The sequence below is a fragment of the Fundulus heteroclitus genome, chromosome 7 (genome assembly GCF_011125445.2).
Source record: "Fundulus heteroclitus isolate FHET01 chromosome 7, MU-UCD_Fhet_4.1, whole genome shotgun sequence".
In the NCBI taxonomy this organism is placed as follows: domain Eukaryota; kingdom Metazoa; phylum Chordata; class Actinopteri; order Cyprinodontiformes; family Fundulidae; genus Fundulus; species Fundulus heteroclitus.
In genome coordinates, this window is record NC_046367.1 from 22,972,543 (window position 1) to 23,000,294 (window position 27,752).

A 27,752-nucleotide genomic window follows, 5' to 3' on the forward strand; every position below is an offset into this window, starting at 1 on the left:
TATTAAAGAGGTAAAATTAATAAATGAGGAAAAAAAAGTCCTAAAGTAAAAATAAACTAACAAACACAAAAGTGATAATGTTATGATAAAAACATCATATTATGAGAATTAAGGGGGAACATTTCCAGAATAATCACAGTTTGCAGAATTATTTCACTCCTGGAGTAATAGGGCCAGGTTAGATTATTTTAATTATTTTATTCTTTAGGAGAATACATTCAGGAGAATGAAGCTAAAGGGATACGAAAATAAACTTGTAATATTACAAAAAGAAATACAACGAATACAAAGTATATTCATAGATTAAAGTCCCTCTGATACTGTTTAAGTGACTGAGTAACTGCCGATTTGCCACATTTAAGATGGCGGACGCTCTGACGCATCGCAGCATAGGCAGAACCCGCCCAACGACGCGTCTACTCTTATATTATGTTCTATGACTCCGGTTAGCTCCGTACATTTTGTGCAATCTCCGGCCGATATTTTATCAAATATAATAATTGATTACTGCTGAGTCGTGATTGGTCCGGCAACACCGATGCGTCGGCGCATGAGTCGAGCTCCTAGAGCAAAACCCGTGTCGATGCGCGTATCGCTATGGAAAAGTCACGTGATTGATACAGGAACTGTTTCGAACTGACTGACGCGCTAAACTGTGTTTATAAGCAGTGTTCTGTTTCCCTCTAAGCTGCGCGCGTGTGCATTCGCGCATCTGGATTCAGCACGCACAGCAAAGCTATGCAGCGCAGTAAATAAAAGCCAAGCTGAACTGTTCGTTTTTTTTAAACCATTTTACAACTCTGGTGAGATGGTGTTCCGCAGTCTCGCTCTGTGAGCGCCAGGTGCTGATCGGAGCGCACCACTGATGGATTTGGCAGACGACTTTATGGTTGGGCAGGTTGCGCTGTGCGTCTTTGTTCTGACCCTTGTGTCAGAAAAACGGCTGATCTACCCTGAGTGGGAAGCTGCTGCTCTGAGTAGTTCTCCATCACTCTGTCATACTCAGCGATTCTGATTTCAAAACAGATGATATAAGTCAGGTAACTAAACACAGCGTCGATCAACCATGCGTTGAACGTGAACACGAGCATGAAAAAAGCCCGATCAATGGAACCGCACATAACTCGATATCACCATGGCAACGAAAAGAAAAGCTTTGGAACTGCGCAGTCGTCCTGCGAGTAGAAATTAAACATTTTTAAAGAAGGCATATGAACAATATTAAACCATAAGAAACAATACCATTGCTGCTGAAAACCGCAAGAGAATTTTTTGAAAAAGTCAATGCATGCGCAATATGAAAGTTATGTGATGGAGAATTTAAAGCAGTTTCCTCACACTTCTCTAGTTTCAACACAAAGGTTTGTGGGGGGGCATTGATTACTAAAAGCATTGAAAGGACATGGCAGCAAATCATGATAAAATACAGTTTAAACCAGGCAAGGTTAAGTTAAAGTTTTATGTTTAACAGTAGTCAACTAAAGCATTAATTGGCAATATTCAACATATGCAATAATGATGGGATGTGTGTGTTATTGAAATAACTGATATGCTCATCTTTTTGCCATTGTTTCACCAATCCTAAAAATGAGTTGACCCTGATTGTCTTGTAGATGTTTAATGTGCCAACCTCACTTTACAACTACATAGGCTGATATGAATGGAAATTAGAGTTGGAAGTGCCGAAATTTGATACAGAATACATTATTGCTTTCATCTGCATAGGTATTTTATTAATCTTGTGGGTCTCTGACTATGGAACACCTTTTAAAGTGTAACTGAGTAACATTTCTGACAGCGCAACATACAGTTGCCTCTGAGAGATTTTCTGGGGTCTCCTACGTTATTAAAAAGTGGCCGTTGGCATAAAAATGAAGAGCAGCACAAAGAAATTGTTCAGAACATGAGCGTGTTCCCTCGTTATTTTAGAAAAGCGATGTGCGGCTGAGAATATGCAAATAAATCATCTGACGACCCCAATGAGCCCCCAGGCCAGGACCATCTCACAAAAGCTGTCTGCCCCTACTTCAGGCATGTTATTGGGCAGTTTGTTGTTTATAAATCATGAACTAAAATGCCAATTTGTTCTTTTTACATAACATTTAGCAACATTTGACATCGAAGTGGGCAGGCAGACCCAAAGTGCCACAGCTAATGCCATCCAGGAGGTGCACAGATACTTGGCAGAGGGTCCCAAGATCCTATGATAGACTGGAAAAATCAAAAGACAGTCTGTCCAAACCTCTTCCTGCCTCTTTCATTACAATTCTCTGCACTCCAGCATCATCTGTGCTTCATTGGGTTGTCTTCTACAGTTGGAGAAGTGATATCAAAAAAAGCGTAACAAATTCGATATCAAAACGTAGAAAATCAACTTATTTTTTTGAATAAAAATTTGTAAAAAAAATAAATAAAAAATGCCAGGTCCACAAGCATCCTCATTCACAACATGTTTACTTAGAGGGTATTACGTTATGATACAGGTTCACATTAATTTATTGACTGTATAAAAAAATCAAAGATATTTTAAATTCAAATGAAAATATGAAATAATACAATGCAACATACAATGACTTAAATTGTATTATTGTGTATACTAGGTCATCTAATCAGTGTCAGTTAACGCTGTCAACTAGGTTGCCTGTAGGGATTTTTAATGTCCAGCAGGTGTCAGTATTCAGTGACACAGTATCAATACAGTTTGGCAATGTGTCGAAACATTTCATGACGCCTCATCGACCCATCGCTACTGCCTCAGCTACCCGCTGAACACCTTACAGAAGCAGGGGCCATTACTCAACTTTATTTAGCTTATCCTGTCAAATGCTACAATGCTAAACCGCTATTTCAGTAGTGGGTATGAAATCTTTTTTAGTAGTGTGTATGAAAGCTTTTTTCAGTAGTGTATATGAAAGCTTTTTCAAGTAGTGTATATGAAAGCTTTTCAGTAGTGTATATGAAAGCTTTTCAGTAGTGTATATGAAAGCTTTTTCAGTAGTGTATATGAAAGCTTTTTCAGTAGTGTATATGAAAGCTTTTCAGTAGTGTGTGTGAGAGCTTTTCAGTAGTGTATATAAAAGCTTTTTCAATAGTGTATATGAAAGCTTTTTCAGTAGTGTGTTGTGAGAGCTTTTTCAATAGTGTATATGAGAGCTTTTTCAGTAGTGTATATGAAAGCTTTTTCAGTAGTGTATATGAAAGCTTTTCAGTAGTGTGTGTGAGAGCTTTTCAGTAGTGTATATAAAAGCTTTTTCAATAGTGTATATGAAAGCTTTTCAGTAGTGTATATGAAAGCTTTTCAGTAGTGTATATGAGAGCTTTTTCAGTAGTGTATATAAAGCTTTTTCAATAGTGTATATGAAAGCTTTTCAGTAGTGTGTGTGAGAGCTTTTCAGTAGTGTTTATGAAAGCTTTTCAGTAGTGTATATGAAAGCTTTTCAGTAGTGTATATGAAAGCTTTTCAGTAGTGTATATGAAAGGTAAAGCTTTTCACCAGTTTTATATGAACAGTTCTCACTACTTTGTATGAGAACATTTGAGTAGGTTATATAAGAGGTAAATGTTTTCACTAGTTCATGTGAGAGCTTTTCACTAGTGTTTATGCAAGGTTTTCAGTAGGTTATATAAGAGGTAAATGTTTTCACTAGTGTATGTGAGAGCTTTTCACTAGTGTTTGTGCACGGTTTTCACTATATTATATGGAAGAGTTTAATTTAACATGTGTATATGGAAGTTAATTTTGATTTATGTCTCTGGGGGCACCCCATACACATCAGTGATGGTGACCGCGCTGTAATGTAAAATAATACATATTTTAACCAAACTGCTTCTGGCGGGGTTTTTTTACTTCCTAAATTAAGTGAAAAGTAATATTTACCCTGTGATGTAATGATTAATTAGTTGTAGTTTAGGAGGTCAGGGAAGTTTTTGACAAAATAAAAATAAATAAATAAAAAAATAGCACCCAATTAAACAAAAAATAAAAATATTGTAAATGTAAACATTACTTGAGTTTTATTTAAAGATAAAATAATCCATCAAATAAATATCTGGATCGTAGATCAGGCTGAACTATGGTTTCTCTCACAGGGGAGGAGACTGATTTATTTGAAACTGTTAAAATTCTGGTGAAATTTTGGGCCTTTTATCTTTATAGGCTACATATTGGGTCTCCAAAGTCGTGGCAGATGGCCGTACACACTGAGTCTGGTTCTGCTGGAGTTTTCCTTCTCTATACTGTCAGAGGGATTGCTGCAAAGTCAACAACTCATTGCAGGCAATTGTTCATTGTTGCTACATGCTCATCCAGGAGGGGTGAACGCTGCAAAAGTAACCCGATGCAAGCTGCTTGGTCTCCTTAGATAAAAACCATAATCTGGAAATCCACAATAAAATCCATAATCTGGGAAATCTCTAGAAAGCAGTAAATGTAAATAAGACATTGAATGAACTGATGTAAGCGCAACATACAAGTAACCAAACAGAACAAACAAAACAGAAGTTCAATTTGTTTAATTTAATGAGTTGTTTTATTTTTGTATTGCATCAAAACTTGACGTGGTCCTTTTAACATGAACAATTTACAGGAACATTCAGATGTGCAGGAACAAAACAGACATTGGCAGCTGTAAAAACTATGCACGAATAAAAACTAGGAAAGTTCAATCGATTTCCCTTCATCACCAAAAACTGCAAGCACGTATTAGGTTGAGGCACAGACATTATTTTCAAAGAGTTTCCCCAATGCACACGGAGCACATTCCTCTGCTTACCCAGAAAAGTTGTGGCATAAATTAAGATACATTTCTAAGATCTGGAGTTTTACATTCTTAAGACAGATTGTTATACCTGAAGAAACAGACAGCAGGTGAGTAGTTAAGGAAAACACTATTGGCGCCTAATACGGTTCTTCACAGTAACTTTTTTTTATTTGCTGGACTAAAATCTGTTGACTGTACTATCATGATCATAAGTTGCATGCCTTGATTAGTCCATAAGTAACCTGACTCAAGGATACCTGGCTGCCTTTATTGACATTAAACATAATAAATTAGTGACTTTAAGCTGTGGCAATATCTCTTCTTTGGACAAAAACAAAGCTTAATTCCTTCATATTTTTTCACATTAAAAGCCCAGTGGATACAAAAACCACAGAGTCCCTTAGTTTTTCCCAGTAAAAGCAGTTCAGAAATGCATCCAGGGATGCAACCAGAAAGGCTAAAATATATTTGTTTTAAATCACATTTCCAGAACCTTTCCTTTACCACAACTTCACAACACAACATTATCACTGGCTGTGCCCATTTTAGGTCTTTTTCCACGTCTGCTGCTGAAGAAGCTCAGCTTTTAACTTTCCATGGAGTCCAGGAACTCGTTTTCAATGATGTCCTCGAGTCTGTGCAGGACGGTGTGTGAACTGGCTGCGGGGTAGTCGGCTACGGGGAAGTGGGCAGCAGGCTGGCTGCAGGCGGGAGGGGCCTGGAAGGAACAGCAAAGGGTGCGTAGGAAAGGCAGGAGCTGGGTGATGGAGGACAGGGAGGCCTGAAAGAGGAGGGGGAACTCCAAGTGCTCGGTGGAGGACTCCCCACTCAGCTCGTTTAGTGCCTGGAAAAAAAGAAAAAAAAACAGGAGACATTTGAAAGCTCTCAGTGGTTTTTCATCTACAACACAAGCAAAAACATATTACCTTCTACACATTTTTTTTTCTCCCAGTGTCCTGTCTAGCAATGTGGCAATAAGAATTGTTGTCTTAATGCCAGATAGAGCTCGACAGATTTTGCTTTCACAAGTGGAGCAATCAGCTTTCGCCATAGTGCTCCACTTTATTTATGCATGTAAATGGTTTTATTGTGATTCCTGCAGGGAGAATTTCAAATTATATGGACACTAAAATGGGAAAGTAGGAGAGTAAAGGAAGAACAAGAAGAGAAAAAAAAAGAAAGAGAAGAGGTGAAAGAAAGAAGAGATAAAAGGAAGAGAATGATAAAACGTTCTCCGTCTGCTTCATCACCTGGAAAGAGACACAAAAAGAACAGCACAACCAACAGACATAAAGCAACAGATACAATCGAGTAACACCTAGATGCCATTGCTAAATCATATGTATTATTATTTAAGCTGACATGTGTAATGTGATACCTGAAAAAAGAATGTGAAAGAAAATAAATAAATAAATTACAGGCTTTCTGTATATAAGTGAACATTTAATTTCTTCTACACATTTGAACCTTCTTTCCCTGTCAATTTAATTTAGTTTATTTCTTGCACACTTTAGCCACACATGCGTTTTGGAATGAAGGTCCACTCAGGTGCTGATAAAAGAGGATAAAATTGATCTCTCCATCTCGGGTCCCTTACCCCATAGCGCTGCTGTATGCCTTCCAGGACTCTGACAACATGTGGCGTGCATTCCTGTTCGCCTTCAATCAGGGCATTTTCTGGACCGCTGTAGCGGCTCACATCCACCTCAGGGACAAATGCCCACCGATACCTGCAGGATGAGCAATTAGATCGCAGCATTAGAAACTAATATATTGACTAAATGTTTCACACGTGTTCCGGTTCCCTTACATCTGAAAGAGTGGCATCTTCTCCGGAGGAAAAGCCAAGGAAGTGTCCAGGAACTTGCAGGCTGACAGGTACATGTCCAACTCGGCCTGAGAGAAGTTGACTGGTCCGTTTCTGTCAAGAGCTCCACGCACCACTTTGGCCAACCTTGGGTGGGCGCGAACAAAGAAATACACACGCCTTTAAAATTAAAGTTCATAAGTACGCGTGGAACAAAAACAACGATTAAAAACTCACTTTGAGACTTCTTTATCTGGCTGCAGAGATTTCTCCAAACGTGCAAATATCCGTATCTAAAGAAAAAAAAAAAAGATTAAAAACAAAGGTTTTTATAAAAAGACGATTCTGTGGATAATACAGTATATGGCATCAAAAAGGTAACTTACAAGTTCTGTGACCATTATGGGCCAAAGTGACGTCAGGTGCTGGGATGAGATCCGCAGCAGGAGGACACGGAACATCAAGAACATCTGGGCGCAGACAGCAGCGCTCGGGTTCATGCGCAAAGTCTCCGTGAGGCGCTCTGAAAGGCAACGCAAGGACCGGTTGATTTTTTTTAACTCGGGTAGCGTGGACACGGGTACGAAAACTCCACACTGATATCTGGTAAAAGTAGCCCACCTTGAATAAGTGGAAGGTAGAGGTGATACTGGTCAAGTTCGCCGCTGAACATGGCGAACGCCTGCCGTTTCAGCAGCATGGGCTTCTGGTCGGCACTGGGGAACAGCTTCAGGGAGCTGCTCTGCATGCCTGTAGTGCGAACAAATATAAAAAGTTTAATTGATATTAGAGGTTTGGAAAGCTCTGCGTCACATTTTCGAGAACAGACATTTCTTCTCAATCTCAGAAAGGCTGTTACGCAACAACTTGCACTCACCCATCAGGTCTTTAAACATGGTCTTCTCATGAGTCAGTAGATGGTCAATAATTGATTTCCAACTGTAAAATAAAGAAAACAAGGCATTGACTGCAGACATAAGAGAACCATGGAATCAAATGTGATGTGATTTAAGGCAGCAAAGTGTGCTGTGACTTTTCCCATATAAAAACAACCTAGGTGACTAAAGATAATGGAATCTGGGAAAAATAAACCTATTAAATGTTGGGTGTTATTCTCTATTTAGCTTTAAAATGTAAACATCCTCATGCTATCCATTGTGTTTCCCCATATACAATGTTGCAGAATAGCAAGCTCTCATAAAAAGGTAATTAAAACAGTAAAGAACTATTTCACATTCATTTAGGCTCTTCACAAAGAAAAAGTGAAATGAAGCTGGCAGTAAGATGAATCAGCGCCTTAACTTGTGTCAATAGTACGGAGTGGAAATCGGATCTGCCTCCCATTCTACTTTTAGAGATTCTAGGAACCACCAGCAGACCTGCAGTCTGAGAGCGAAGTGCTCTGTTAGGAACATACGGGGTAATCAGAGCTCTAATATATGATGGAGCTTGATTATTAAGAGCTTTATACGTTAGAAGAAGAATTTTAAATTCTATTCTTGTTTTAACAGGAAGCCAATGAAGGGAAGCTAAAATTGGAGAAATATGATCCCTCTTGTTGAAGCTGAAGGCTTCAAACTGAACTTTGTAGACTTCCTGATAGTAAAGAATTACAATAGTCCAGCCTTGAAGTAACAAATGCATGGACTAGTTTTTCAGCATCACTCCTGGACAGAATGTTTCTAATTTTGCCGATATTCCTGAGGTGGAAAAAAAGGAAACTCTGGAAAACTGTTTAATATGGGATTTAAATGACATGTCTTGGTCAAAAATAACACCAATATTTTTTACTTTATCACCACAGGCCAAATTATTGCCATCCAGATTAAGTAATTGATTACAAAGTGTATTTTTTGAGGACTCTGGTCCAAAGATTACAACTTCTGTCTTGTCAGAATTTAAATGCAGGAAATTTAAAGTCATCCAGCTTTTGATGTCATCAAGACATGACTGCAGTCGAAGTAATTGATTGGATTCATCAGGAATTATGGATAAATATAGCTGAGTGTCATCAGCATAACAGTGAAAATTAATCCCATGCTGTCTGATAATTTTATCAATTGGTTAGCAATGCTAATAAAGACAATTGCGAACAGAAGAAACTAAAGACAGTCTGAAAAGTCAACTCCAAATTGCTTATTTTTCTGTCGCCACTCACGATGTAAAGCTAGTAAAAATGCTAGCCAGGCTGCTGGGACAAAAAGCTTCAGCCTCATTACTGTCAGTGTCAACTAATGATTAATAGAACAAGGGAACAGAGATGTCTGAATCAAACTCACTGAATGTTAGCAAAAGGTGCGGTCTATGAACCCACAGTCCCTCTTTATCAGCTTTAAATAATTTGATTGCACATTAATTTTTTTGTAGATCTACTTCCTTTTTCTTTAACTCAGTAGCAACAACTTGAACCGTAATTACTTCGGGGATTCCTGCCATTGCAACAAATGGAGAGAAGTGCATTGCACGGTGCTGCAAATGCATCGCACGGGGTCACGTGATATAGAATCTGCAAAGATTTGAGCTGTTTTTGCTGTTCAGCAGAGGTTAGAAGAAGCTGATATGCCTCTGCAGGCGTTATCCGCCGCAAACTGAGAAAGAAAACCCCCGACACAGATAGACTGATTAGGAGCTGCCAGTCAATTTAAATTTCAAACACCCATGCCTGCAAATTTCTACGTATTGAAACACATCAGAGGGACTAATGTAACCCAAATATAAAGCAGAACATTTGAGCTGCACAGCAGTAAGCCTGTGAATATAAAGCATCTGTGTTCCCACTATCCAGCAGCGATGGACTTATTACAAAGAAGTCAACCTCCAGGTAAAACGTGGCTCCTGTCCATTTCATTGTTACATTATAATGGGCTTCCTGAAGGTGTTGTTGAATTCTACTGGAGTTCATAAAACAGAGAAAAGTAATGACCAACCATGGGTCCCTATGAGATGCTTAAGTTATACACTGCAAAAACGGGTCTAAAAATAAGTAAAATGTTCTTAAAGTTAGTGTATTTGTCCTTGATTTGAGCAGGTAAAAAAGATTATTTGCCAACAGAATGAGTATTTTGACCCCCAAAAAAAGATAATTAGACATCCTGCACTTGAAATAAGGTGATGGAGATGAGTTGTTCCTATTTTAAGTGCAAACATTTTATTCCATTGGCAAATAATCTTATATACCTGCTCAAATCAAGGACAAATACACTCATTTTAAGAACATTTTACTCATTTTAAGTTCTGTTTTTGCAGTGTAATAAAACTGAGCAAAAGCATCACAGTTTCATGGTTTAAAATAAAGGTATAAGTATGTAACACCCTCTAACTGCCTTCATTTTAAACACAAAGGCTATCACAGATGATCATATATTAACATAAATGAAGCTTATAGCTCACCAACTAGGTTTAAAACAGCGTCACCATAGTAAGAATGATGGGTGGAGCTCATTCAGCTTCCACAAGAGGACTATCGGGGTTTTTCGGGACTAGAAATTTGTCCAAACAGCCTCAGTCATTTTTCCTGTGAGCAAGAGAAACGTGTAGCGGTCTTGTTTCAAGCCAGCTGACCGGCAGTGAGCAAAGGGGATAGCTGCGTTGCTCTATGCTCCATAACGCTTCAGAAATCTTTTATATCCTCAGCATCTTTACTAAAATGACTTTAAAAACGAACCAACGTAAAATCTCTTCCACAGCTTTGAATCCTGAATGTTTAAAAACTTTTAAAACTCCGATACGGCAAATGAATGCATGCTCACACTCACCTGTGTGCACAGGAGGCATCCATGGTGAAGAAGAGCGGGTCCATGAAGAGCTCAAACACCTCCTTCTTCCAGGCCCTTTTGGTGCAGGCGTACCCACTGAGGCTACTGAGCAGCTGAGCTCCGGCTGCAAAGCTGGGCATGTTGTAGGCACTGCAGGGCAGAAGATCGACACGAGGGAGTCGGGTAAACCCAGCGACAGCGAGGCTGCAGGCATGAAACAGGATTATGCATCGGGTTTTTTTTACCTGTGGTTCTTGAGGTAAGGGAAAACATAATAGAGGAGACGTGAGATGAGGGGAACAGCTTTTTCCTTCTCATCGCTACGGTAGACCATGTCCAGAAGGGGCGCCAAGATCTACAGGCGGAGAAAGAGAGAAGAACGGGGATTTAACGGCACACATCAAAACGCAAAGTCAACATCTCATTTGCCTCGTATATGAAGAGATAATCATATGTAAATAAAAGTCCACCTCTGCAAGCAGCGTAAGAGCCTGCACACTGTACACCGAGGGAGCGGAGGAGGAGACCATGGCGTTCGCCTGAGTTACTGACTCTGTGGAAATGAAAATAAAAAAAAGAGCATTTAAAAAAAATGTAAAAAGCTTCAGTCAAAAGGTTCATATACACTTATTGATGGGAATGTTATATATTAAGGTTTTAAATAATTTTCATCTGAGCCTAAAACAGAGGACTGATCATTATTTCCATTTTTTTTCAAGTTGGGAGTCTTTATAGAAGAAGTTTTATATATAGGATTAAATATAAGAAAAACAAAAACAGGCAGATAAATGTGAATTTATTAAAAAATTCTTCAGCTCAACACAGGTTCTAAATTGTGCATGTAGGTTCAAATCCTTAAAGATGTCCATTTTGGAGTGTACTTTAAATGCATGTTGATGGAAAACTGACTATACTGTGAAGAGTGACACTGTGTCCCACCAGCTTCTGGTGGCATGAGCCTCGGTGGAGTTTTCCTGAATCGTGTAACTAATTTCATGTTTTATAATGACTTGGAAAAGTGGTATTAGGGGTATTATAGTTTGGTCAGATAAAAAACATGTTTTTTTTAAGTGTTTTTGTCTCTTCAAAATTCAGTGGCAAAGCCAATATCAGTATTGCTTACTACGCCACATCCTGCCATATGCAGCCTCCACTATTTCAAAGTTTGTAGCTTTAGGGTTGATAGTCGCCATAAGTTTTTCTTAGAGTCTCATAAAATACATATTACAAAATATTTTTAAATCAATCTAAAGCCCTTATTGAGATCGAATACATTTTCTTAACGTGTTCTGAAGCTATATGAAGTTCATCAGTGGTTCCTGGGATGTTTCTGCATCCAAACCAATTTCCTCCTATCTGAAGGTAATGGCTTCATCTTATTCGTCAAGTCTTGGGAAAAGGTGCTTTCACATCCAAATAGTTTGTTTGTAAATATAATAATCTAAAAAAGGATTTCCGAATTTGCCATTTGAACTAGAAATTGATTAAAAAAAAGACAAGTGACTGGATTTGTGCAAATCTAAAATTCTTCATTTTAAATCTTCAGAGTTCCCATTGCTTCCTCCTTGTTCTGAGTGCGGCGTCCCTCCAGTCCTCGCAGTGGTTTATGTCTTTGACTTTATTTCACGGGACCAGAGTTCAAATACTGGATGCATCAGTCAGGGCATCCAGTGCAAAAACTCAGACAAATGAGGACTCTTCAGCCAAAGTGGACGTGCATCAGCTGTCGCTGTCTGAATAGTGCAGTGAGTAGAGGAGGAGGTAGGTAAAAGAAGCCTGTATACTTCTTCTCACAGCTCCTCTAGCATAGGAACCTCACCATGTCCCTCACTGGCGCTAAGGAGCTATAAGGAATCCCACAATCCTTTGCATGACGTATCAGTACAGCCCACCTCTCGGAAATTAACAAAAATGTCCGGAGAGAAGAGAGCGCGCACTTTGTAGTTTGTTCTCAGGAAGGCTGTAGGCCTGGATTTGACTAGAATCATCCATCTGAGTTTCCATCTTGTAATGACGTCGGAATTAAAGGCTGTCCGAATTTCCTTCCCACGGTAAGAGTTCTTACTGTTGACCTCATGAAAAGTGAAGGAACAGGAGCTAAATTTGGTAGACCCTAGCTTCAAATAAAAAAAAGTTAAACCTTTTATGAGGACTACCTAAAAGACAGACAATTGTATTTGAGCATGTATGCATAATATTGACCCTCTATGGATTGAAGAAAATCCACAATAAATTCAAACATGTGCCCCCAATACTCTGTGTTTCCAAGTCATTAAAATGTGTTGCATCAGTCAAAAGCCCAAAAGTCATTAAAAGTCTGTATGTAACTCTAACTGCAGTGGCAAACTACGCCTTGTTTATGGACTGGATTAGTTCAGTTTGTTACAAAAAGTCTTTAACGAAATTACTTGTAAAGCATTAAACATTTAACCTGACCCTAGCCAGCTGAATTTCGCTCCGCCTAGCTTCACTCACATCCACCTGAGACATCTCCCATAGAGAGTAATTTCTCCAACCAATTTTATTGTCCAGCCAATCAGGACGCAGGGCTGGAGTTTCATAGATGTGACGTAGTGGAGAAGCGACCGTGAAAAAAAGCAATGGCAGCTCGCATCGAGGAAACAAGCGTTAACATTGATGCTGCTATTTCTTCCGTGTTGTCCAATCTACCTGATATTGTTTCATTAAAAGAACATCAGAGAACGGCTCTGAAGGCTTTTGTTGGTGGAAACGATGTTTTTGCCCTTCTCCCGACCGCATTTGGCAAGTTTTGTTTTCCGGGGCGCGCCCCTGGTGGAGCGGTTAGCGCAAACCATATTAGGAGGCCTTTAGTCCTCGACGCGGTCGTCCTGGGATCGACTCCGACCCGCGGCGTTTTGCCGCCTGTCTTCCCCCGTCTTCCTGTCAGCTCACTGTCAATAAAACGCGTGCCACTAGAGCCGCAAACATATTTAAAAAAAAAAAAGTTTTGTTTTTTCCTGCATCGCTCTCATCAGCGTCACGGGTTAGCTTCGGTGTGAGTGGTTGAAATAGCACGTCGATAAAGATGACAGACAAGTGGCTTATCCAATCATATGCAAGGATTTTTGATAAGGCCCAGCCTTCTGAAACGCAATTCCTATGGAGAGGTCCCAGATGGATGAGTGGAGCTAGGCGGAGCTACATACATCTGGCTAGAGTCAGGTTATTAAACATTTGCTTCAACAGCATAATTTTTTAACTCCCCTCCACGAGACCGTGTGGCTCTAGTATGTATTTTTTAGGTTAATATTATGTATGCATTGTCTGAAGCCTCTAAAATTACCACAGTGATCCCCGTCCACATCTGCGTCATCCGGTTCTTCGGCTTCCTGGCAAATCTGTGGCTGCACTTTGACCTCCAGGCTTCGGCTGAGCCAGCTGGTCTGCTCCAGAGAGGAGCCTGCGATCCCGCCCACCGCCTCCAGGATCCGCTGGGTCACCTCCTGCTCAAAGGTTCAATAAGCAAAGCATCTTACCTCCACCTGCCGCTGCTCTAAACAGAGCACCGGCTGCCTGCAGAGACTGTGCTATCTTACCTGCAGATCTTTGGAGTCCTTCTTGTTGTCCAGGTTGGGGAGACGATTGACAAAGTCATTTAGGATTCTGCGAGATAAAAAATTGAGACGGAGGCTCATTCACGAATTACTGCGAACCTTCCAGAAGGACATGTTTTGTGTTGATAGACGAGAACCGACCCCAGCAGTAAGAAATGTCCGGGCGGCGCCAGGTTGAGCTGAACGGACTCCCTTAAGAGGCCGAGGAGGGGAGCGACGTTTTCCTGCAGAGCCGCAGCTGAAATGCTGCGAGCAGACACACGGATTACTGCGAGGACGAACAGGAACGGAACAATGTCCGTCTTCCCGATGCCGACGTCTATCCTTACCTCTGGATGTAGGCATAGCTGAACTGCAGCATGGGAATGTCGACCAGCGTTGCCTTCTGAAGGGGAGAAACGTAGAAGCTTAAAGGTAAAAATCATCTACAGTGAAAGTCCTTCATATCTTGACCCGTGTGTGCAGACGTACCTGTTCGCCTTTGATCTGATGCGGTCTCTTCACGACTTCTTTAACCAGGTGTAGGATCGTCTCGGTGTTCAGGGTGTGAAGCGATTTTATGAGCTCCACGATGATCAGACGGGCCTCGCTGGCTACAGGCAAGACCTAAAGACAGACAGACAACAAGCACAAGGAGAGGAACCCATACATCAGTCACAGTATTGGAAACAAGGTTGGATCTTTCGTCAAATGGTAGTGACTGACTTTGTTTTTATGTCTCCTTTTGCCCCTCCTGTTGCTCCACACTACTCCCACTGAAGCCATCAGCTGAACCCCATAATGTCCGGTTAGAGGGAGCAGAAACTGCAGAATCCGCTGCCGCAGCATCTGACGGGGCACACGACGAATGTATTCAATTCTTAAACGGTCAAGTTAAAGAGTCATTCCAAAAAAAAGTAAAAAAAACAAAGCAACTGGACTTGTTTTCCGTAGTTTGAAGACGTTTCGCTTCCTCTCCAGGAAGCTTTCTCAATTCAAAAAGTAAAAGAAACATGTGCACACCTTGGAGCTTTTGAAGTACACAGAGGTAGAGGCGTGTTTGCTGCTGTGGCCCGAGTCGGGCGAGCGTTTCTGAAGCTCCTCCCTCACGACCACGCCCCACAACAACGCCATGCTGCTGAGCATGTGGGGCAGCGCCTCCAGCACGGTGTTGCGTGCGTTACGGACGTCCACGGGATCACAGGCCACCAGAGACTGGCGAAGAAGAGGGAACGAGAGTAAGAGCAAAGGAAAAACAAAAACCGGGATTTAACGATTGTAGGTCCCATGACAGGGTTCTGTGTAGGAGTGACGGACCTTTTTGTTGTCGAGGAGACAATAATGTGTGATGGTGGTGAGGCCTTCCAGCAGAGTCAAAGGGTAGTCGGGAGCGATGTTCTCCCTCCTGCTGTTAACGCTGTCAAAGTAAAGTAAAATAATTATTCAGAGCAAAGCTGATTCTTAACGTTTTCCTGAAACTAAACGGGTATTAATAATAAGACATCCATCTTTATTATGACTAGAAATACACAGAAATATCAGGTGGTGACTCGCAGGGTTTTCAGCAAATTACTTTATGATCCAATATTTGTTTAAAATGTTTGCCTTGGTTTCAAGCAAAAGGAAAATAAACACTTCAACATTTTCTTTATTTAAAAAAAAAATCTAATCTTAATTCTAAAAGAAGAAAACTTTATTGTAAAATAACTTTTAAAGTATAACATATGTGTACTTTAGACCTTGAGAGATGTTCAGTTTTATTCCCTTATTTTGATGCATTTTTTCCCCCCAAATTCAGTTTTTTACCATTAAAATTTTTTAACAAATCAGCACACGTCCTTTCGACTAAACTAAGCGTTTCTATAGTAACTTGGTTAATAAAAGTTACGGCAGAAACATTAACCCAACTATAACAGGATTAGCAACGTGTTTGCAAAGTTCCTTAAACTCTACAGGTTAGTTATCTAGAAATATTTTTTGCAGTTAATTTTCCACTTGAAATTCAGTATTGTCGCACTTGAAGAAATTTTTTTAATTTAATAATTAAATTGCCAACTATCTGAAACATCAGGTTTTTACAGGAAGCATGTCTAATAAATTAGCTATTAACTCCCAATTCCCCTCCCATGCATTTGTTTCTCTGATCACAACATCCCCACCCATCAGGTTTGGCTTCTTGGCAGCGGCACAGTGAGCATCCATCCAACCTGCCAAATATATTATCATCAGGTAGAGTGAAGCCTACCAGGCTTTCATACTTTGCATCCAAGCAGCCTTTACTGATATTGATACTGCCCACATCAATGCTGCTATGACCAACTACACTGTAAAAACGGAACTCAAAGTAAGTAAAATTTTCTTGAAATTTGTGTATTTTTCCTTGATTTAAGCAGGTAAATAAGACTATTTGCCAATGGAATAAGATTTTCGCACTTAAAATAAGAACAATTCATCTCCACCGTCTTATTTCAAGTGCAGGTTATATAATTATCTTATTTTAGGGGTAAAAATACTCGTTCCACTGGTAGATAGTCTTATTTACCTGCTCAAATCAAAGAAAAATACACTAATTTCAAGAAAATTGTACTTACTTTTAGTTCCTTTTTGCAGTGTAATGGTCAAGCTATTTCGCAGCACTGTAAAAAGGGAACTCAAAGTAAGTAAAATTTTCTTGAAATTTGTGTAGTTTTCCTTCATTTGAGCAGGTAAATAAGACTATTTGGCAATAGAATAAGATGTTTGCACTTAAAATAGGAACAACTCACCTCCCTCATCTTATTTCAAGTGCAGTATATCTAATTATCTTATTTTAGGGGTAAAAATACTAATTCCATTGGCAAATAATCCTATTCACCTGCTCAAATCAAGGTCAAATACATTGACTTTAAGAACGTTTTACTTATGTTTAGATCAGTTTTTGCAGCGAGCGTTAATGAGTAAATGCAGAAAGAGGCTACCTGTGAGCGGTCTTCCCTCCGTCGTGCTCGTGGAGCTTCACCAGCTCGTCCACGTTCCTGCAGATCTGGCCGATGAGCGGCGACACGATGATCCCCAGGGAGCGGCCCAGGTACGGCAGGGAGGAGCACAGCAGCGACACCCAGTGGGGGTGCATGGCGTAGCCGTACTGAGGCTGCAGGGCTCTGGCGGCGGCGGACACAAACATGCCCTGGGCTGTGATGGGGTGGCTTTGGACGTACTGGCCGGCTTTGATGGACTGCTGGAAGAGCACGGCCGTTTGCCACTCGCGGGCCAGCGGGGTGGAGGCCGGCGAGGACTCGCGGGGATCTCCGGGCTGGCCAGACGCGCCGCCGGCCGCCGACGCCACCCCGCCCGGCCACACGTGGTATTCCAGCACTATGAGAGCCTGGAGCAACTTCAGCAGCTCGATCTGCAAGGGGCACTGCTCCTGCCCGCCTGCCGCACCCAGGTTCACCAAACTCTCCTCCGACAGGCCTCCGTCCTCGTCCAGCAGCTCGGCTCCCTTGGAGGACCCCTTATCTGCCGCCTTTTGGCTGCTGTACATGGACGCGGACAGGGACAGCAGGGCATGCTGCTGCACCTTGCAGCACGTCAGGAGTCTGTGGATTGATTCCAGGGCGGCCTTGCTGCACTCCTGCCCCCGCACCGTGAAGCAGAGCTGGTTGACTATCCGCGTCAGCACCGTCACGCTCTTCACCTGGGCCTCCCGGTTGCCCTGCAGGTCCAGGGGGGTCACGGCCAAGTAGGACGGGTAGTGCGAGCGCAGGATTCGCAGGCAGAGCGACACCAGCAGTTCGACGAGGAGGGAGGGGGGCGCCGAGGGGGAGGAGGCGGGCGAAAGCAGGCAGCCGTAGAAGCGCTTGCCGTCCTGAGCCTGCTGGTGGCGCTGCAGGAGGTTGGAGACCAGGTTGAGGTGCGCCGCCGAGCTGGTGTCCAGCGACGTGCCGCACAGGGCGTCCACCAGGTGGCAGTCGGGGCTGCTGCGTAGCAGGCTGTCGAGCAGCGCCAGGCCCTGCAGCAGACGGCGCCAGCCGCCCGCCGTGGAGTACAGCAGCACGTGGCGGAACAGAGAGTCGATGGCGTCCCGCTTCTCGCGCTCCTGCTTCAGCAGGCGGGACCTGGCCATGGCCTCCAGCTCTAGGTCCTCCTCGTCTTCGCTGGACAGGGAGTCGGACGCCTGCGTGTGCTCAGACTCTACCCTCCGCAGGCCGTTCACCAGGCCTCCCTCCTCGACGCTGCTGGGCGGCGCAGAACCCGAGCTGGAGTTCTCCGAGGAAACCTGGGCTCCGCTGGTGTCCGCTGACTCCGTGTGCTCACTGACACCCTCCTCCTCTTCCTCCTCTCTGACCTCCTCCTCCTCCGTCTTCTCGCTCTCACTCCTCGACGCCGCCAAAGAGTCCGCGGGCCTCTCTGGCTCTGGCCCGCTGTCCAACTCAGTCCACAGAGCTTCTCGGTCCACGACGCTCAGGCTGTTCAACGCGGTCACGTCGGCTGCCGCCGCGTCTGCGGAGGCCCGGGAGGTTTTAATCAAACCTCTGCTGCTTAAAAGCCTCAGGTCACCTTAAAAAAACGACAAGCACAGCCAAGTTAACCACGAGCACAGGAAACCTTAAAGCCTGAACGGGAGTAACCCTTACAAGGCTCGGGGTGAACTCGCTTACCGGCGGTGAGGTTCTGCTTGACGCTCTGGATGGAGCAGCGCTGGGTGGACGGGTGAAGCAGCAGCAGCAGAATAGGCTCCAGGATGCGGATCACGTCGTTCAGGGACAGAGCTCTAACCAGCCAACACTGAGCGGCGGCACTTATCGAGCCATCGGAGGAGGTCAGGCTGTCCACCACAACACACAGGGACCTTAAACACAACAGTAGAAAATGGACGGCAGGGCCTGGCAACAGCATTCGATAGGCCTGGACATTTTTAGATTTCGTCACATTTTGGGAATTTTATACCGAAGACCAATGCAGTTAGCACAGAATGGTGGAGAGGAAAGATTATTCACAAGCAAAAGTCTAGAAGCGTTGCATGCACGCTTGTATTCATGCCATCTTATCACTGACCTGGTCTTCATGAAGAGTTTTGTTCCCTGATGTTCGCTAACAAACCTCTGAGGCCTTCATAGAAGAGCTCAGGTGACATCTCACTGCAAAAACGGATCTAAAAATAAGTAAAATGTTCTTAAAGTGAGTGTATTTGTCCTTGATTTGAGCAGGTAAATGACATTATCTGCCAATGGAATGAGTATTTTAACCCCTAAAATAAGATAATTAGACATCCTGCACTTGAAACAAGATGATGGAGATAAGTTGTTCCTATTTTAAGTGAAAAACTCTTATTCCATTGGCAAATCATCTTTTTTACCTGCTCAAATCAGGGACAAATACACTCATTTTAAGAACATTTACTTATTTTAAGTTCCGTTTTTGCAGTAAGCTAGAAGCAGTAGGTTGAACTGGGTGTTTTTTTCACGGTATCAGAGTTAAAGAGGGTGAAAACATAAGCAACAGTTTTTGTATTTTTATTTTTCTAATGTGAAAACTATAATTTTCTTTCAACTTAACCAGTGTGTGCTACTTTGTGTTGCTCATCAAATAAAATCCTAATAAAACAGATCAAGGTTTGTCGTAGTAACATGAACAAGTTAGAGGGGCATGAAGACTTTTGCCCAGTAAATCTATAGGTAATCTATGTTCTGATGGCTTGTCGTCAACTATAAACTAGAAAGTTTATTTTTTTTAAGAAAGTTGTCTCTTCATATAACAGAGTCCAAAGAGATAACCACTTTGCTGTTAATATTATGTTGATATAATATTTAAGCTTAGACCTAATGTCTGTGTGTGAATTGCAACTAGAGATGCACCAATTGAGCCTGGGATCAAAATCAGCTCTGATCAGAGATTGAAAGGTCAGATTTAATGGATCATTCAAGACAAAGTTTACACAAATTAATTAGGTTGTAGATTAAAAAGATATAAAATCTGAAGCAGCACATCAGACCTAAAAAAGAAAAAAAAATGATCAGAGCATCGCTGACTGTAACATTAACAACTGAGAGGAGAATTCCCCATAATTTCTGACATGTTTAGTATTTCATGCAGTTAACATTTTTAAGATCAATACTAATTCAAATCAGCTGCTTCCATTCACTCCTAAATATATCTACATCAGTAAAAAATGGTTTTACACTATCCTGCTGCTGGCTGCACGGAAATGTGTTCCTATTTGTCGTTTTAATATTTAAACCATCAACATTCCCCAAGAATGGCTTCCTGGTTCCTTACTGAGGGTTTGGCCTTTAAAAATGAATTTTAGGATGAATTTACCGGTCAAAGGATCGACTTAGAGACATGGTCCTGTTGCTCTGAATCTCCCGGGTCAGGTGCCACAGCACCGTGAAGCGGTGCAGAGCTTCCAGCCGAACTGCCTGGGGAACAAAAAAACACGTATCATATTTTCTGCTTCCTGTGTTAGTTTAATATAAAATTAAGAAGAGAACGAGGGGAAAAAAACAAAAACAAACAAACTGTGTGAACCTTGTCTTTGTGCAGCAGCGCCTGGCAGATGATGTCCTCACAGATGGATGCCGAGGGAGCCAAACAGTGCAGCCTGTAAAACAGATCTACGCAGGAAACGTGCTGCTCCCTCTGCTCTGTGTCCAGTTGACTCCACAGCACCCGGGACAATCTCTGGGTTACAAGCAGAGGCAAGCGCACACCTCAGATAAAGGCCTTCATCAAACGGGTCTTAGTCACGGCAATGGTTCCCCCTTTTTTGATAATCTGACCTGAAAGAAGTCTGTGCCTTCCTCTATGGCTCGCAGCAGGACTGGAGAGACGGGCGGCACGCTGACCATCTGCAGCCGCCCACTCAGAGGGTTGGCGTCGGAGCTCTGGTAGCGCCTGTGCTTGTCCTCGATGACCAGCGCTAAGGACTGGGAGTGGTTGATGAGCTCCAGCAGGGACGCCACCGCGGTGTGCTGGATGCTGTAGTCCCGGGACATGCAGCACAGAATCATCAGGGACCTCAGCCATACCGGCAGGCTGTCCACGTCACTGCCTAAAACAAATAAAAAAAAACAACATTTGATGACTTATGATGGCATTTTAAAGCAGTGTTGACTTAAAACACTATGTAAAAGTATTCATACCACTTGAGATGTTCCACATTTTGCACGTTACAAGGAAATACATGACACAGACTTCAGTATTTTATTGGGCTAGTGTGTGATAGATCAACGCAATGTAGTGTATAACTGTGAGATGAAGCAAAGGGATGCAGTATATTTGTGTTTAGCCCCCTTCACTACATTATCAGTCAGATTGATAATGTGTAGCTGGGACTCTGGGTCTGAATCCGTTTGTGGAAAGGAGGGACGTCAGCAGAACTCTCTGAGCTGATTGGATGAAGCGACACCTAGTGCCAACCTATCCAATGATGGTTTTAGCCTATCACGGTATCAAATTAAAACGTACGCAGCACGTATCATGAGAAACCACAAGAAGGTAAGCTGTTCTTTCAAAGATGAAATCGTGGATTCTTACAAAACAGATGTGACAGCAGCAGCTAGGCGTGCGTCCTCCTGCGTTGCCATAGATAGATAGATAGATAGATAGATAGATAGATAGATAGATAGATAGATAGATAGATAGATAGATAGATAGATAGATAGATAGATAGATAGATAGATAGATAGATAGATAGATAGATAGATAGATAGATAGATTAAAGCTCTTGCTTTTATCGCATGCGGATGTCCCGCCTTAAACCTCAATACTGCAATGTGATTGGCCCGAACAGTTTTTAGTTTCGACACAAATGGTTGAAGCGGGAGCCATACAAATTGGACCCTCGCGTGTTTGCGAACAAACAAATACGGCGAGAATTCAGCTTGCAGGTGAGGTTACTTTACGATGACCGCCCTGAATAAATCAAGTGCAACAAACCCCATTAAGAATTCATCTATCTGATAAAGGGAGTCCACCCGTGTGCAGTCTAACCTCAGTACATACAATATAGCTGTGAAGGCCCCAGAGGTTTGCTCTGTTCAACCCATAATCCGAAAATTAAAAGACGTTTGAGACAACTGCAAACCTGTTTAGACATGACTGCCCACCTATAAGCTGACAAGCTGGAGAGCGTTAATCAGAGCCTGAGATCCACAGCTCAGCCGGGAGAATGAGTCAACAGGACAACTCCAGAAAATGGTCCTTTTTTTAAGATTTTTAGAAAAAGGCTAAGAACGCCACCGAAAGGCGAAAGCACATCAGTCGTTGACGACACAGCAAACATATCGAAGATGCACACTACATTGTGAATATATTTTCATTGCAACATCAGCATTTCAAACTTTAACACAGTAAGGAGTGTATGGAATGCAATAATATATCACAACTGTTTCACAGAAAAAAAAAAGGATTGCGAGTAAGGCTTGACTTATGGCGGATAAATATAGATGCATGCAACACTTTTCAGATTTCTTTTGTAAACACCTTTGAAACCTTGTATTCTTTTTAGGGCTGTCAAAATAATGCGTTAATTTCGATTAATTAATAAAAAAAAAAAATAACGGATTAAAAAAAATAACGCAGATTAATCCATGTCGTATAGTAGGGGTTTTCAATAGGTGAGGGGCGCCTCCCCTGGGGGGCGCCAAAGAGTCACAGGGGAGGCGCATGAAGACAGAGAAGAAGACAGCCCAAGCGCGCAGTGAAACAACTCAACGCTCAAAACCGGTCTGGCATGGTCTGAAAAACTCTTCTCAACCCACTGTCCTCGCAGTGAGTTCCATCTCTGCTCGCGTGCTACTTTGCTCGCGCACACCTGCTCATTCCACGCTCAACACCAGCTGTGCGCTCGCTCGGCTGTTAAAGCCAATCACAGACAGTTTTTTTTCCCCATCCAATCAGAGTATGGCTTGCAAATACTGCATTCAGATGAATTAAATCAAAATGCTGCAGCCTTTGGCAGAAATGACTAAACATCACCGTGGGATTAAAGAAAAACAAATAAAAAGTGTAATATTTTAGCCTAAAATATTTAGGCTAAAGTATTTCGACTAAAATATTAGAGTTACTAAGTGAGGTGTGAAAAATGTTTTTGTCTCTTTTCTTTCCAGCTTCTGGGAGGTGATGCAAAAGTTTATTCTGATCATAATCATCATGAATGTCATCATTATTTAAAGAGCACTTTAACACGAGGTAAAACAAAGTGCCAAACATCAGAAATACATCAGATAAGAGATAGCAACTAATAAAATGCTTGTTTGTTAAAATAGCACTAGGTCTAAATTGTGTATAATTAGCCTAAAAAGGAGATGTTGACGTCTGTTAAATTCAGGTTATCTTTTTTTATTATTATTTCAGTTAATGTCTCCTGTTGACGTGAGTTCAGTTTGACATTGGCATCTGTTTAGTTCAGTTTGTCTGCTGTTGAAAACAGCCCTTTAATGTATCTAATGCTGATTATTCATTGAATCATTTGAACTTAAATATTTAAAATACTTTCACAGCAAAAATTATATGCGATTAATTTAGATTAATTAATTACAGAGTATGTAATTAATTAGATTAATTTTTTTAATCGATTGACAGCCCTAATTCTTTTTGTTTGCCTTTCCCCTTATGACTAAGCACTACTTTGTGTTGATCCGTCCCTTTAAAATACCCACAAACATCCATTGACGTTTGTGGTTTTAACGTCGCAAAAATGTGAAAGCGCTCTAGTGGTAAGCATAGTGTTGAAAGGAACCGCCTGCGTCCGTGTGCCCACCTGAGTTTCCAAACATCTCGGTGTGAAGCGCCAGCATCTCCTCCTCGCTCAGGTACACGGGGAAGGTGGTGCTCTCCAGCAGCAGGTGGCAGGTGGCGACGAAGGTCTGTCGACAGGCCTCCGAGATCTCAGCCCTCCCCCGGGGCATGAACCCGGCCGCCCAGTCCATGCACCCCGCCGAGCCGCGCTCCTCCTTCTTTTCTGTGGGGGATGCTGGGGCCTGGCTCTCTGCCGGCACACGGGCTTTGAGCTTATTTGGAGTGAACAGCTCGGTCAGTTTGTGCTTAAATTCTCTCCCCCCTAACAGAGGCTTGTGATCCACAGAGATGGCGCTTTGGTCACACTGAGGCTCTGGATCCGGACCCCTGACGTCCTCCACCTGGACCATCAGGTATCTGAAACATTCAAGAGTAAAAAAAACGTTTCAAAACGCCTCACATTGTCGTGACCAAGCCGCTCCGCCCGACTCTTGAGGTTTACCTTGTGGTCACGAAGGCAAGGATATCCTGCAGACACCGGGTCATGGCTTCCACGCTCCCTCCCCTTCTCCAGACCCCGTCGCCGGTTTTGCACGTCGCCTTTCGCTCGGCCTCCGTCGCTGTCCCCAGCTGCAGGTGCTGCTCCGAGGGCGAGGCGCTGACGCCCAAGCCGCTGTCTTCAGACCTCAGGGTCGAGTAAACCCCGTTAGCCGGCTCGGCTTCACTTCCTCCATCTCGCCTCTGCCCCTCGTCTTCCTGAAGTCCGTTAACACTTCCGTTCTTCTCCCCCTCGTTGTGCACCTCCTAAATAAAAACACACTTTATAAGCGTTTTAAAAAAAACAAACAAACCCGGAACCGAAACCCTGTCTACTTTTATAACTTATCTTATAACTTTCCTTTTTGACAAAGCTTATAGTTAGAGTGGCTCATGTTACCCTGAGCTACCTCTATAGTTATGCTGCTATAGGCTTAGGCTACTGGAGGACATCAGGATCTATTTATCTCACTCTACTGATTTCTACTGTTCTCCAGTTTTGCATTGCATTGAAATGACTGTCGACATTTCTGCTTTTAACTTTTTGCTCTCTCTCTTTTTCTTCATAGTAGGTACACCTGGTCTGACGTTTTGTTAACTGTGACATCATCCAGAGAAGACGGCTCATCCGCTATTACCATCTAATGTAGAACAGATTACTAGATCAATGTGTGCTTCTGTGCCTTTTTGTCTCTCTTGTTGTGTCTCTGCTCTGTCTTCTGTAACCCAGTCGGTCGAGGCAGATGACCGTTCATACTGAGCCCGGTTCTGCTGGAGGTTTTCCTTCCCGCTAATGGGGAGTTTTTCTACCCACGGTTGCTTCATGCTTGCTCAGTATGAGGGATTGCAGCAAAGCCATGTACAATGCAGACGACTCTCCCTGTGGCTCTACGGTTCCCCAGGAGTGAATGCTGCTTGTTAAGACTTTGAAGCAATCAACTGGTTCCCTTATATAGGAAATTTTTGACCAATCTGTATAATATGATTGAATTTGACTTTGTAAAGTGCCTCGAGATGACATGTTTCATGATTTGGCGCTATATAAATAAATTGAATTGAATGGAAATTAATACAATCCTCCACCTTTGCAGTTTCCTCCTCCGGCGACACCGAGTCCACCTCCTCTACGTGGGATCCTGAATCGACATCCATGTAAGCCACGGGCATCTGGATCTTACTCAGGACCTTGAAGCACGCTCGCAGCGCCTGCGTGAGGTCGTCGAGGGTAATGGAGTCCATGTGGCGGCGCAGGCTCTGCAGCATGGCGCCCAGCATGTCGGGGAGGAAAAGCGACTGGATGTCGGCGTAGAGCTCCTGGGAGGAAACACAAGCATGCAGCTGCTAATGAGGCTTCTACAGAGGCGTTAATTGGTTACATCGCTTGTTAGATTTTTTTTTTTTTTTGTATTTCTTACTAAAAATAAGAACAAAGAGAATTACTTTTGCTTTTGCATGAATTGTGTCTCAGATTTTCAAACATGGCTATTTTTTTGACATTAGAGTGACAGCAGAGTAGAGCCACTCTTGGGCTGCGTGTCGATTACCAGAGGGAGGACGTCCAGCAGGAACATGATGAGGTTGGACATTTCTGCGACAGAGGGAGCAGGTTGACCGTAGTCCTGCTCCGGGGGTATCGGTGGATCAACTTTTTCACTTCAGCAAAACAACCACAACAGAACGGTTAGTTATGCCACTTCATTTCTCTGTACTTTCAGAGCAGAAAAAAACCCAAGCTGAAACACTTCCTGGATCTCTCGTTTAAGCTTTAGCTAACACAAAATCCTTCTCAAACTTCAACTAGACAAGTTATATTGTTAAAACAATATTTATAAAAAAGCAATGTTTCACACTAAAGAAAGGAGTTGTTCTAATAAAATATCTCAGGATTGACGCTTAATGCTGCTAAAATGAAACATTTAGTTACTTTAAAAGTCTCAGAGATGTTAAACTTAAGACGAGGCAGAGTGCCCAAGTCTGTCAAACAATCTGCAACAAAATATCTTATTTTTTAATCATTAATAACGAGAAAACATTAATGAAATGCACAAATTAAAGAGTTCATTCTTTGTGGTCCATAATATCACAGAAAAAAAGCCAGATATTTCTAGAAAAAAAAATCTCAGGAAACAAATGACTTCGGCAAACATAGTCACAACATGTTCTGAACAAATGTATGTATGTCACAAAAGAAAAAAGAAAAACAAGATATAAAAAAAAGATATTACTGACGTTATGGCTCAGTCTTTATTTTAGTTTCCTCCCCAAGACAAAACTCCACTTTTTCCCCCTCATAACATAGATATTTATTCGTTCTAGGAACGAATTCAGACTTTAAAGCTAGATTCAGTGTTACTGACAAACCTGAGAGACGTGCAAAAGTGTTCAGTCATGTACTCCCACAGGTATTCGCTGTTCATGGAGCTCACGAGCATGTTCATCGTCTTTATGATCTCTGTTGCATTCTTGTTGTCTTTGATTTTACTGTTAATGGACGACAAAACAAAATAAAACACCCTCTTTTCAGATTTGCGCTACAAAAAGCATCCCCACCACTCTAGGCTTAAAATCGAACCCTTTTAACGTGACTGTTCATGGATCTCACCAAGCAAGCTGGTTGGCTGAGTGTCCTGACTTTGCCACGTTTTCCTCACCGAGCACCTCCAGGCAGTAGCTGTGGAAAGCTCGGACCACCTCCAACATCACGCAGCCCAGCACAGCCGGCCCTGGGCAGGAAACAATATCAGCAAAACAGGCTGGAAGCAATTTCTCAGCTGCGGGCGCTTCAGGCTCAGCTTCCCCTACCTATCTCGGGTTTATCGAGTAGACTGATGATGATGCGAAAGGGTCTGAGGTAAGCGATGACGCTTTCCGGGTCGCTGTCCACCTCCTTCTGTTTGAGGATGTTAATCAGAGCCTGCAGACAGACACAACAATAAATCTACTGACGGACTCTGGTGTCTTTGATTTGAGATTTCTTTTACTGCAAAAAAAACAGTTCAGAACAAAAACCAGTTTAAAACCAATGAGATCGGGTGAAACAGCTTTTAAACGTTCATTTCAATTATATACTTTTCAAACGTGAGACCTGATGATAGAAAACAACCAATAACTAGAAAAAGCTGTTCCTGCGTAACAGCGAGTGAGAATGCTAATCTGCAGAATGATTTGAGCAGAAGATCCAGAAGATCCCTGCATTAGAGGAAAAAGTAGCTGAAAAACATTGAAATCAGATTTAAAGAGTTTGAAAAAAATAATAATTTGAAGGGATTTGAATAATTTGAAAAAATTGAATAATTTGGAAAAATTGAAGAATTAGAAGAAAGAAGAATGTGAAGAATTTAAAAAATTTGAAAGAATTTGAAAAAATGTTAAGGAATGTGAAAAATTTTAAGAATTTTAAAAGATTTGAGGAATTAGAAAAATTTAAAAAAAATAAAAAATTTGAAGAATTTCCAATTTTTAAAAAAAAAATATATTTTTTTGAAGAATTAGAACAATTAGAACAATTGGAAGAATTGAAAGAATTGGAAGAATTGGAAGAATGTGAAGAATTTGAAGGAATTTGTATCAATTTGCATTGATTTCAATGGGAACAGCCAAAAAAAAAAAATTGCAC

The 27,752-nt window shown here is 42.0% G+C and overlaps 1 protein-coding gene across 6 annotated transcripts in view; it reads right to left on the reverse strand.

Moving 5' to 3' along the window:
* Positions 1-4,510: 4,510 nt before the first annotated feature.
* dop1b (DOP1 leucine zipper like protein B) overlaps positions 4,511-27,752 on the reverse strand; it is a 50,554-nt gene continuing 27,312 nt past the window's right edge. For 3 of the 6 annotated variants that reach the window (XM_036139201.1, XM_036139200.1, XM_036139202.1), the window contains exons 9-38: positions 26,939-27,050; positions 26,739-26,859; positions 26,498-26,617; positions 25,681-25,789; positions 25,220-25,450; positions 24,102-24,403; positions 23,622-24,016; positions 20,638-20,909; positions 20,387-20,539; positions 20,177-20,277; positions 18,517-18,707; positions 16,834-18,415; positions 15,194-15,293; positions 14,900-15,091; positions 14,603-14,725; positions 14,369-14,503; positions 14,227-14,282; positions 14,039-14,143; positions 13,880-13,946; positions 13,627-13,789; positions 10,793-10,875; positions 10,568-10,677; positions 10,323-10,472; positions 7,445-7,506; positions 7,189-7,317; positions 6,954-7,090; positions 6,805-6,860; positions 6,571-6,714; positions 6,358-6,490; positions 5,347-5,604 (exon numbers count right to left, since the gene is read on the reverse strand). In XM_036139201.1, the coding sequence (XP_035995094.1) occupies positions 5,347-5,604; positions 6,358-6,490; positions 6,571-6,714; positions 6,805-6,860; positions 6,954-7,090; positions 7,189-7,317; positions 7,445-7,506; positions 10,323-10,472; positions 10,568-10,677; positions 10,793-10,875; positions 13,627-13,789; positions 13,880-13,946; positions 14,039-14,143; positions 14,227-14,282; positions 14,369-14,503; positions 14,603-14,725; positions 14,900-15,091; positions 15,194-15,293; positions 16,834-18,415; positions 18,517-18,707; positions 20,177-20,277; positions 20,387-20,539; positions 20,638-20,909; positions 23,622-24,016; positions 24,102-24,403; positions 25,220-25,450; positions 25,681-25,789; positions 26,498-26,617; positions 26,739-26,859; positions 26,939-27,050 (5,892 nt within the window). Of the gene's footprint in view, positions 5,605-6,357; positions 6,491-6,570; positions 6,715-6,804; positions 6,861-6,953; positions 7,091-7,188; positions 7,318-7,444; positions 7,507-10,322; positions 10,473-10,567; positions 10,678-10,792; positions 10,876-13,626; positions 13,790-13,879; positions 13,947-14,038; positions 14,144-14,226; positions 14,283-14,368; positions 14,504-14,602; positions 14,726-14,899; positions 15,092-15,193; positions 15,294-16,833; positions 18,416-18,516; positions 18,708-20,176; positions 20,278-20,386; positions 20,540-20,637; positions 20,910-23,621; positions 24,017-24,101; positions 24,404-25,219; positions 25,451-25,680; positions 25,790-26,497; positions 26,618-26,738; positions 26,860-26,938; positions 27,051-27,752 lie in introns of all 6 variants that reach the window. The other 3 variants (XM_036139205.1, XM_036139203.1, XM_036139204.1) reach the window with 3 other exon arrangements.